General features: G+C 40.3%; 1 protein-coding gene across 2 annotated transcripts in view; it reads right to left on the reverse strand.

The window, feature by feature from the left end:
- Nucleotides 1–12231, reverse strand: part of afap1l2 (actin filament associated protein 1-like 2) — a 39945-nt gene that overhangs the window by 18249 nt on the left and 9465 nt on the right. For both annotated transcript variants that reach the window (XM_080048499.1, XM_080048498.1), the window contains exons 2-4: nucleotides 6469–6597; nucleotides 3511–3576; nucleotides 409–500 (exon numbers count right to left, since the gene is read on the reverse strand). In XM_080048499.1, the coding sequence (XP_079904625.1) occupies nucleotides 409–500; nucleotides 3511–3576; nucleotides 6469–6597 (287 nt within the window). The remainder of the gene's footprint in view (nucleotides 1–408; nucleotides 501–3510; nucleotides 3577–6468; nucleotides 6598–12231) is intronic.

Below are 12231 nucleotides of genomic sequence, written 5' to 3' on the forward strand. Positions count from 1 at the left end.
CACAACGCCTCAGGCTTGTGACTCTGAGGGTTGTGGGAAATGTTTTTTGGCTTGCACTACCGCAGACCGCATTCGTTTTAATATGTTAGAAAAAAAAACAATGCAATCTACATGATATATCAGTGGATTGCACTTTATTTTCAATACTTACTGCAATTGGTGATAGTAATGTTCGTATTGCAACAAAAGACCAAACATACTGCCAATTACATTTAAAGTAGGAATTTTGGTGATTTACCATTGAACTTTCCCATGTACTTTGTTGAGTTTAGCAGTCCTACTGGGGTCAATTATGCTATTACCATTCCCACCGCAGTGGCAGAGGCTCAAAAAAATGGCCTACGCTAAAAGCCAAATCATTTCACATGTTAATCCACTCCGGTGGAATCAAAGCTTGTAATCACTTACTGCTCTGGGGGGCGGCAGGTCCGGAAGATTCTTCTGTGGGACGGGGACATATTTAGCTGCTTTTCCGTTGACAAGGGCATCTGATCTGGCATCTATAGGTCATTAAAAGAAAAGAGTGGGAAGTCAGTGGGATAAAATAAAATCTGAGGCTACCCCTTACACTCATATTGAGTGATTTGAAATGAATGTACAGGAATTAAGGCACAGTGAATGAGCTGGTTCATCATGCATGTCAACATTCAGTCACTTCTTATATAACATCGTTTCCAGATGTCAACATGTCTCCTGTACATATCCGCTCTTCCTGGGAGCACAGAGCCTCCATTGTTAGATTACAGTGACCACAAAACCCAAAATCAAGTGGAAGGGTTACCATTTTTATGGTAGCAACTTTATGCAAAACACACACAAGGAGAAAGTTGAATGAGACTTTGCATAAGAGATTATTTATGGTCTTCAGTTGTTTGGTCCTTTCATTTTAATAACAATGGCCACTGGCTTCTCGTGTATTTGTGGCAACACAACCTTTCTGACTTGAGAAGTTGTAGTTTATGTAATTTAGGGAAAATAATAGTCAAAAATAATAATAATTTTTTTTCTAGCGAGTAAGGGTGGCAGATAGTATACAAAGTCAGGCTAGCTGTTCTCCCCTGCTAGCTTACTGCTAAGCTAAGCTAACGTGCTGGCTGACGCTTGATTTTGAGCCACGAGCCATGAGAGAGGGGTATCGATCTTCTCATCCAAGAGGTTGGAAAGATCTCTGCCAATGCTCCTGACTAGGACATTGTGTCTACTGAGCAATCACTATTTCCTATATCCTCAGACCTTTCACCTAGTTTCTACTTCAAGAAAACGTGGATCTACATAGAAATACCAGGGTAACATGCTCTCTGTAATGTTTCCTCAGTGTGTCTTTCTCTGTCTCTAACTCGAACTTAGCTGCAGAAGATCAATGAAAAAGGAAAACAAAAAGTCCTTAGACCTGTGGAGCCCTGGACTTTAAGCACTCTTTTCAGAAAGGCTATATACCTTTGCTGTAGGTCAAAGCTTTTTTGAGACAAGCTGAACTGAATTACAGGAAAAACGATCCGTCAGTATTCCCTCAAGTCGTCCGTGTAATAGCAATGAGATAACTACAGCTGAGCAGAGTCTGTTTTTTTATTAGTAATGTTTTCCTGCAACATTAAAGTCTAAAATGTCATAGACATCTTGCACTTGAAGTGTTATTGAAAGTTCAGGTTGACCACATGATCAACCTCAATTTCTCACATCGTACCACCCCGCTTTCCATTAGCCTATGAGAATCAAAATCTGCAGCGTTGCAAGCGTCACTGCTGCAAATATTTCTGCTAAGTCTAGTGCAAAACCACATTCTTCTTCAACACTGTCCAACCCAAACAGGTCAGCCTCAGATGGTGAGGAGCCCGAAACAGACAGGAAATGGGGGGGGGGGGGGGGGGGGTTTGAGGTTGGGGAGCGTTGCTTGTGGCAGCTTATTCTCATGTCTGCAATTCACTTCATTCAAATTGGGTTTGTATTGCAATAAAACAAGTATGCACTGGTTTTTGACAGGCTTCAATCTCAAAAATACAAATAGGAGCCTTAAAAACATTTAGTTCAAGTTTACATACTGTATAATTTCCCAACAAACGTCCTTTACAAAGATTTTATTTAAAGCTCAAGCCAGCTAAATTTGAAATGGTAAAACTACAGTTATCATATCTGGATTATTAATAGTAGGGAAATGGATAGTCCTAGCAGTGATGAGTGTATGAATGTTTTCTAACACGACATTATCCATTTAGTTGGATTCTTGGAGTCTACATAGTATATAGCAGGGCTATTCAATAGGCGGCCCGCGGGCCGGGTCCGGCCCGCAAATGAATATCTACTGGCCCCCGCCTTGACTACCTACCGACCCCCCAATTTTTATTTTTATTTTTTTTATAGTGGTGCACAATTAATGTACTAGCACGTGCGATGTGTGCTTTTGCATGGTCATAACTGCGCGAAAGGCCGCGCCTCCCATGACCCTGGACAGTGACCCCTTGACAAACATATTTTGGGGGGGAAACACTGTAAGGTGTTGCACTTAGAGTAGCCTACATTTATTTCTATGTTTTTTGATAAGCTGTTGCACTCTTAGTAAACCTAGGCCTACCTGTATTTTGATAAGCTATTGCACTTAGAGTACATTTATTTCTATGTATTTTGATAAGCTGTTGAAGAGTTAACCTATTGTGTTTTCCTGAACTGATAAGATTGTTAAACACTTAAACAACAGGCAGCCTATGTTAATCAAATAGGGATTTTTTTTGATAAGCTGGTGAACTCTATTTGATAAAATAAAGACAAGATATGCACTCCTATGTCGTTGTAGTGTTTTACAGTATATGTAGCTATTGATGTGATGCTCATCAATTTTAGGCATTTTTTTCTGGCCCCTCATTTTGGATCATTTCCACCAACCGGCCCCCATTCAAAACTAATTGAATAGCCCTGGTATATAGCCTACCTGCTCTGGGAGGCTAACTCAGGCACAGCTGTGCTTTGAGCTTAATGTTTACATCAGCATGTTAGAGTATCATTCTCAAGATGACAATACTAGCAAACATAATGTTTACCATGTTTGCTGAAGTAGTTGGTTTATAACCTCGCTAACATTTGTTAATTAGCACCAAACACAGACTGCAGTTTAGGCTGATGGGAATGTCATTAGTTTGTCTATGGTAGTTGGTCACTAACCAAAGTATTGTACAAGTTAAAATGTCGACATTTGCGGTTAAGGGATTACCAAAGTCAATTTGATTCACATTGTAAGCACCTTGAATATCTGTACAACATTTCATGGCTATCCAGTCAACAGTTGATGAATTATTTCTGTCAAGACCAAAACAGTGGACCAACTGACAGTGACATCTGTAGAGCCAAGCCACTTGTATGGCAAAAAATGCTACATTGCATCATGATGCCTTGTTTTCATTAGGGAAGAATTGAAAAAAAATCATTGTATATAAAATATCAGATAAGCTACTTGCAAAGAATCAAACCAAGTGTCAGTAGCCTTCCACACATTAGAGAGGAACCTTTTAAAACTCACACCTTTTTCACCTTTGTCCTTTCCACCAACGCCGACTTTGTTCATGTAGATATACTCCTCGTCACCACCTGCATGGAGACAGCAGAATGTGGTTAACAGTTTCCGTCAGCAGCACAGACTAGTGTCACTTTGTGGGTAGTAACCACATCATGTTAAACCTAATTTCCTGCAAGTTGTGTACTTTCACAAGATGAGCATGCTTATTTTGGGTCCGAGAGAATTTACAAGCAACGATTTGAAAAAAACGGACTCCACCTTTTAGTGTCGAACAAACTTTCCTGATGTTTGTCAAAGGTCCTGGATTAAAGGGGAGCTCGACCTAAACAAGTGGCCTATTGTGCAGACAGATGGGCCCATTATTGACACCCACTCTCACCGTGGCTGGCGTTCATCGGACATTAGTCAGAACACTCCTTGCCCGCACAGATAGAGCACTGTGTCACTTCTATCTTTAAAGTTCTGATCCTCGTACTAAATATACAATGGAGCCATCTACTACGATAATCCAAGCTCTACAAAGTGTTTACATTATAATCAAAGGTGTGACTGGGTTTAAACTTTCTCTAACTTTCTGCATGGGATGTACATATGTTCCAGATTAAGATGAGCTCCAAAACAATATTTTTTTTTACCGATTACCTTTAGGTTTTATTGGCATAAAAAGTCAGAAAATGAGAAAGTATTGTTATTGTCATTTTAGCTGTGATTTCCTGTTAAAACAATAAAAGCACAACAATTACGACTTAACGTGCCTTCACAGGGCAAGACAAATGATCATGAGAGACTGAACATGACTTCTCTTTGCACTCAAATGGTCAGTGTGAGCAATGGTATCATCGAGGCAATAAGAGGATGATGAAATTTTGTGTCATACATGATTGCTGAAGTAAGTTTAGCGAGAAAAAGGCCTTTGTTTGGTTTAATGCCGGTCTTACCATGGTGGAGTAATTACAAGCTGGCGGAGACATCGCCATAACATTTGCCACATAAACAATTTGAATGAATGTATTTTCTCAGACAATAAACCACATGGTCTTGGCATTTAGTAGGGCCGCTGCCGCTCACTGTACCCTGTTATGGGAATTTGCTGCCGAGCTGCAACACAGTTTTGAAGTACATTGTTTCACTGAAATAAATATTTCAGCTGACTAAGATAATATCCTCAGAGGAAATCAACAAAAAAAAAACTCCAACAGTACCTGAAACGTTTGAAATAGATATGAGGTGAAACCAAACAACGGCAGAATGAAACGATGTTTGGCTTGTACAGTGAAAACAGATTTTCGGGGGGGAATAGAGTTGAAACGCTATTTATAAACCACTGCTCAAAGGAAGTGCGCTTCCCCAGGGGATAAATGCAGCTTCGGAAAAATGATACAGCTTGGAGCCAGGAGAGGAAGTATGAAGGGACAAGTCCAGGACCTGGACATGGAAAAGCATGACTGCTGGTGTGTGTTGGTGGGTCAGTGTGTGAGAGGCCGAGAGAGAGGGAGTAGCAAAACCCAAATTGTCTTTTTTTTTATCCAAAAAGTGACAGTGAATCTAAGAGACTTGGGTCATCAAAACAGAATGTGTTGTTATTATAATCAGAATGAAGCAAATATATTTGTCAAGTGTGAGTTCTGGACAATTCTACTGTCTTGTGTTTTCATCAACTCTGAGTGAACTTTTCCCTACATAACAAAAAGGCTTCTAAAGGAGCAGCAGCGAGTCATTAATTATTGCCAATTAATCACACACACCTTTGGGCTGAGGCTTTGGACGAGGCTCAGTGTGGGTTCACATCGTTCCTAACTGACTTCCAGGAACCATAAATCATATTGGCCCACCAGCGGTTGACACATTTTCATGTTGAACGTCGGAGCCAGTGAGCAAGAAAAACAAACTCCTCTCTAGCTGTTTGACAGGATACGTTAGCAGCCTATGTGTCGGTCCATGATGAAGCAAGAGGCACTTTGTTTGATTATAGCTGGTTTGTAAGCAGAAAACTAATAACCACCAACATTCACACACACACGCACGCACGCACGCACGCACGCACACACACACACACACACACACACACACACACACACACACAAAACAAATGTTAATCTGATCATTTTGCAAGGGAAGTAGAAATGCAGGGCAAATAATGTTGAATTCAGCCACCGCAATGTGGTTTCCAGCGACCAATATGGGATAAAAGGCCCCACATGTATTTGTTAATAGATGCCTGCAGGAGTATAACTATTACATGGTGGTTACTGAGAGTTTAAATAGCGAAATAATGCCTGGTCTGTTTGATAGCTCCTATTAGGCAAAAAGTCCGACAATGTAAGCTCATCGAATTGTTGGAAAAGTAGGGAAGGACCACATAAGGTGCTTTGCACGGTTAAACTTCATCAATTTCACGGTCATAATCTTAATTTTAGTATTCCTCAGGGCACCCTTAGCAGATGACATACCTAGATTTGTTTTAACTAAACAAATGACCATGACCAACAACTTTGTCTTCCTCTACGGTTATTTTCCCAATACATCTATTATGTTAAGAGGTATAAACATACAACTATGAACTGCTTTCTAATCATAGACTTCCTCCTTGTCTTTGTGTTTGGTTACACTCGTCAAAGAAGGCATAAAATCTCCCCAAAAAATCCACCAAATTCTGTTCCTGAATTGACGTGAATTGAATAACTATATCATACTGTTTCAGAATGGTATTTCCCTATTTATTAGACCAAGTTTTAATGTGTAAAGCGTTTTAGAAATAGCGAATAACGTTATCATCTACACTTATGCACTGGATAGTTGACTGAATCGTCGGTTGAACTCAGGTGGATGTTTTCTTGACTTAAAAGTTCTGAAAACTAAGCCAGTGAGCAAATTAATACACTTTATGTTATGCAAATAAGTGCTCTACTCACTAAACCTACAGTATACCACCCTATCTTCTATACTTAGTTTTCCCTTCTTACCATTGGAGTGTCCATAGGACTGTAGGAGATCGGAGAGCAAGCCTTTCTGGATGGTGGCGTTTCCACTCAGGGTCTCCTTGTCGAGGATGAGCAGGAAGCGGTGGAGCTCCATCAGGAGCTGGTCCAGCACTGGGAGCACAGACAAGACAAGAGGGTCTCAGAGAGGTAAACAAATAAAAATAACTTGCTTTGAATTTAGCCAGGCAATAAAGAGCCCGCTTGGCTTCAGTGCTCCAAGCTTTGTTTCGTTTTTATCATTTCACATCGGAACTACATGAGCTTGCAACCGTCCATTCAGACTTTAGATAGATGGATAGATAGATAGATAGATAGATAGATAGATAGATAGATAGATAGATAGATAGATAGATAGATAGATAGATAGATAGATAGATAGATAGATAGATAGATAGATAGATAGATAGATAGATAGATAGATAGATAGATAGATAGATAGATAGATAGATAGATAGATAGATAGATAGATAGATAGATAGATAGATAGATAGATAGATAGATAGATGGATAGATAGATAGATAGATAGATAGATAGATAGATAGATAGATAGATAGATAGATAGATAGATAGATAGATAGATAGATAGATAGATAGATAGATAGTTTTATTGTCATTGCACATCAAACACAACACAATTGTGTTTGCAGCCCCACTCCAACTAGCAGTATTTAAAAGTGAATACAAAAGTAATAATAATAAATAAATCATCATAAAAATTTAATTTGTGACATTCATTCCTTCACGCCTCTTGTCCAGGTGCAGTTGGCCGTCACAGGTTCTGTTTGAGGTGATATCTGGAGTGGCACGGCTTGAGTGAAAGGTCAAGGCCTGAGGAAGGGAGGAGCCTAAGCCCTTAGAATGGAGTCAGCGGGGCCACGGTGCCTATAAGAGCAGCCCACACACATCCTTCAGGGGTCAGCTCTGAGCTCACAGCCCTCTCTTTGTATTGTCCCTTTGCTGTCTCTCGGCCTCATGAATAGAGCCCCCCCCCCCCCCCTTTTGCTACAGTGGGCCTTAGTGTGTGAGCAGGAGACAGGCGGGAGGGTGAAGGAGAGAGACTTTATTAAAGGAAACGTTGTGGCTAATATCAGAGGGGGCGTCATACTGTTATTAGATACTGGAATGCATGGAATCTCCCACAGAATAGGCACCATTACCTTTTGATGTTTTTTTAAGATGGCTCTACTTTGTATTACAATCAGCCTATATTGCATGGCTGGTTTCCACTTGGCTAGTATTAGAAATATTCACAACTTCAACCCATTTCCCAAAATGTCCAACTGTTAATTCCACCTGTTATCATAAATACTAAGGACTACACTAAATAAACTACACTAAAACTAATTATTGCCATGAATAGAAATGCTTTGTGCTGCTATTTCACAATGACGTTAGCACCCTCAAGGATTGTGTCTATATGCACCTTGGAAGTAGCAAACATAGCTCTATGCAATCTTATATAACTTTAACACACGCATGCCAAAACTCCTCAATTCATCTTCTATTTTACGGTAATTCTGCAAACAAAAATGTGACACTTACAAGCTGAAATCATCGGACTCAAGCATTGAACTCTACTAACCCATGAATTAAAAAACGATCACAAATCACACAACTATTTTAAAGACAGTGAACCGCTCCGCTCTGACACAAACTCTTTTAAAAACGGTCAGCTAGTCTGTTTAGTGGCTCCTTCCGGCTCACACTGATCACTCAATGAGCCATGCAAGAGGGTACGTTTATGCCCCCCCCCCCACCCTCCCGTCCCCTCTTTCTATACGCTCCATCCAATACATCAAAGGACCTATTGCATACTGGGAATTTTCTGCAAAGTAAGGTGTCAAGACTCTGCTAAGCTTTGCCTTCAGGAGATGACGAGAGGCTTTCCCACATACGGTAAAGCTGGGATGTTTTTTAATGACTCCTGCTCAAGCTGAGTCAACTTCTGCTGAGAGGCCCCCCTGGTAGGAGGACTTGCACCATAAAAAATCATCACTGGCTTGGACACATACAGTATAGAGAGACAAACACACACGCACACACGCACACACACACATGCACGCACACACACACACACACACACACACACACACACACACACAGGCACGCATACACTCACACACACACACACACACACAGGCACGCATACACACACACACACACACACACACACACACACACACACACACACACACACACACACACACACAGAGTAAATAAAATCAGCTTAAAAAACGATAAAGACCCTTAAAAACTGTTACTGTCTCCTGTGTTGTTTGTTTCATTGAAATGGTACCAAAACCCCACGCATTTGCTTTCATTATTCGGCGGTTGTTTAGCTGCTAATGTTTGGCTGCTCAGTATAAAAACCTAAACATTTTTCCGACTTCTCCTCCTTGTGTGTTTGCAGAGATTGACTCTGATGGCCTTTGGGATGGGGGGGACCCTGGGAAAAGGGAGTCAGCTGACAGGACAGGGAGGTCTGTATAGCAGGCCCGTCCGTCTCTGTGGGCTACGGGGTTGGCCAGACGCCCACTGCACATCCAGTGCGTGACCGCAAGCCTTCCGCAGCGTAAACAATTCACTTCTGTACAAGGGGGCCAAAAAAGAATCCAAGAATGGCCCTTCTACACAATTACAGAGAATTTTATTTGTGTTAAAAAAAAGTGCAGGTAAGAAAAAAAACACTATACAAGGAAGCACTTGCGTAAATCACCAGTTGAAATACAGGTTTTCAATCACCTACATCATGTAAAATGGGGGGGGGGGGGATTTCTGTTTCTTATGACTGAGGTTTCACTTCCTGGTTTCTTTCCCGTAACCAAAGAAACCATTTAGGTGTTTGTTTGAACTTCCACACTTTACTTAAGATATGATAAATTGGCTCTGATAAATTGGCAGTTCATTTGGGGATGATAAGGGGCAAGGTGGAGGAAGTATGAAACTAAATGGAAGGCAAACAACCTCAAACTGGGAATCGGTTCAAATTTTGTCTGGTTGTCTGACCAATCATATTTAAATGGTGCTGTTAGTTTCCATGTGAAAGGGTAACACGGTGGCTGAGATTTTAGAGTCAAAACTCTCAGATCAGATTATTAACAGATTAGATTATTAACATATGTTTCCTGCAATATTACATGTAAGCTTCTTCTAAGTCCTTTTATCAGGGCTCTTGTCCATCTGTTAACCTTGCCTGACCGTGGCTGTGGTCAATGTAAAAAAAAAAAGATTAGAAGGCTGATTCTTTAACTTTTTATTTTATTGATCAACTCTCCAAAAATAACCAAGATGTCTTTGCATGCATGTCTATGCGTCCATGTGTGCATCTGGACTACAAATGAACAGCTGCTAACCTCCTGTCTGCCCTGTGAGTAGAAAGGTCCTACTTAAAGAAACAAATATTAAATGTTAACCATGCATGAAAATGAAGGTTTTCACACATAATTCAATAGGTCAGAATTTGTCTTTGATGAATCATGTCATGTGTAAGATTAAAAATATCTTCTACACTTATACGGGGATCTGAAGACTATAGCCCCAAACCAAAACCAAACCAAACAAATCCTACAAGTGGTTGTAGGTCATCTGAGGAATTAAAATAGACAAAAATAGGATTTAAATTAAAAAAAGTCCATGTCTTTTCTGAATAAGGGCTTGTCATTGAAAGAAGAGAAGGAGTCAGACTTGGGCCTGTACCACCATTCCCCATGTTAAATTTGAACAAAACTGCTAAACAAGGGGGTCTTGTCAGGATCCTGGCAGCTATGTCCTATTCCGAGAGGCTTGAGGTCCTTGATCAACACTAACCACATCTTAGCATTCCATTTGATCAATTAATGAGGCAGGCCTGGCCTCTTGTTTCAATCAGACTTGCTTCCTAGCTAAATGGGGACGCTCTATTTCCACTATACTTACGACTCCAAACAAGCTCTGCAAATATATATTGAAAATAATCTAATTAGCTTTCCCTTCTGAAGTGTAGTTTCTCCCACAAACAGCAAGAAGCACCAGCAATACTGAACAGGAGTGGGTGGTTGGAAAGGCACTTCAAACTCTTGTGTTTAGCAGTGCTTTGAACTGGTGACTCGGGGGCACCACCGTGAGAATTTTACATCACTGATGTTCACAAAACCGTTAAGTTGTCAGCTAGAATCTATGTCTAGTAGGCTACTGCTATATGCCCTTACTCATTTCTAATATCAAAGACTTTCATGTTTCCTCTCATCTCTTTCGATTTATCTGTCAAACCAAGTCCCCGACACTTGAATACATTTTTTCCGCCAGGAGACATGCAGTTTCAACGATGCAATGTCTGCGCTTCTTTAGTAGGGTGTTTGTTTCTGTCTTTGATCAATAGTGTAAAAGTCAAACTCCGTATTACAGTGTTACAATAGTTTTTTTTTACTTGTAGCTTAGTGCAGTGAATGATTTGAGTGTGTTATTATACAGTATAGACACACAGCCAGCAACCACTGACACCATGATTAGTCTGATTTGTCGCATTATATCGGTCAGTAAAGCACTCATCTCTTGGTCAAATGGAAAAGATTTAAACGACAGAAATCAAATCACTGAAAAAAATCTATTTAAAAAAAAGGCTAAATTATGCACTGGAAACCAACAGGCCACCACTGTGATTACTTGTTTAACACGATTAAGTGATTAAGAGACATTAAATCAGACTTAACAGGCTGAGCTAACTGCAAAACCATCTTTTTTCTTTCTGGAGCAAGCACTTTAGTAAACTCATAAAACCTGTTTACAACACATCTATCACCATTACTCATGATAGATATTAACTGGCAGCTTAGTTGACTGTGATTTCATCTGTTTGGCATGCTGGTTAAGGAGCTGCCTCAGGATACTCTAAAGAGGAGATAGCACTGTTAGGCTACTGAACTTGTGTACTTACATATTATGCAGTTAGTTTAAAATACATATTTTCTCTACATGTCATTCTTAGCATTGATATATATCATCATGAATCCAAACAAAATTATTTTCAGGAACCTGGAACCAAACGTAAGACAAGAATATATTTCTAAACAAAACTGTGGGCCCTGCTGCTGTAAACATCAAAAGTGAAACAGTAACCATTCAGGAAGCGTTCTAACTTCAAACAGTGTTCCAGGGAGCCAATGTTCCTGTGAGGAAAGTTTGTTTTATCAAGTTATGAGAATACACTTTAGAAAATGTTAACTTCTCTGACACATCCAAAGTTACACAGTGCACCTTTAAAAGACACAGATGTTTGGTGGATGTAGTGGACTGAAGTTACATTAAATGACACACAGCACTGAGCCAATCTAGTCCACCGTCATCTTGTGACTGGAAGTGGCTAAGCTACAACAACCCCACCTAAAAGGGAAGTGGTGGAATGAAGCAGAATTGGAACCAGTATTTTTGGGATGGCGTGCACACACTGTCACACACATACTCAAAGCGCTTATGCTTCAGTGGACAGGAGGGAGAAAAACAACTGACAGAAGCAAGAAGAGCAGATTTCGTTCTTATCTCCTTTCTTGACTCTTACACACCAAATTTCCGGGGGGAAAAACACACAAGTGACATTGACCTTTGGGTCCATTTCAGTGATCACAACTGGATGAAGAAGGTGCTGTATAGGATTGGTTTATTCAGAGAGTGACAGGCAATTGGCTAATGGCAGGCCCTATATCAAGGACCTTACACCTGTGTTTGATAGGTGTATGAGGGCTATTTGGCAGACACCGGCCTCCCTCCTT

Source organism: Ammodytes marinus (genome assembly GCF_949987685.1).
Source record: "Ammodytes marinus genome assembly, chromosome: 20".
NCBI classification, from domain to species: Eukaryota; Metazoa; Chordata; class Actinopteri; order Uranoscopiformes; family Ammodytidae; genus Ammodytes; species Ammodytes marinus.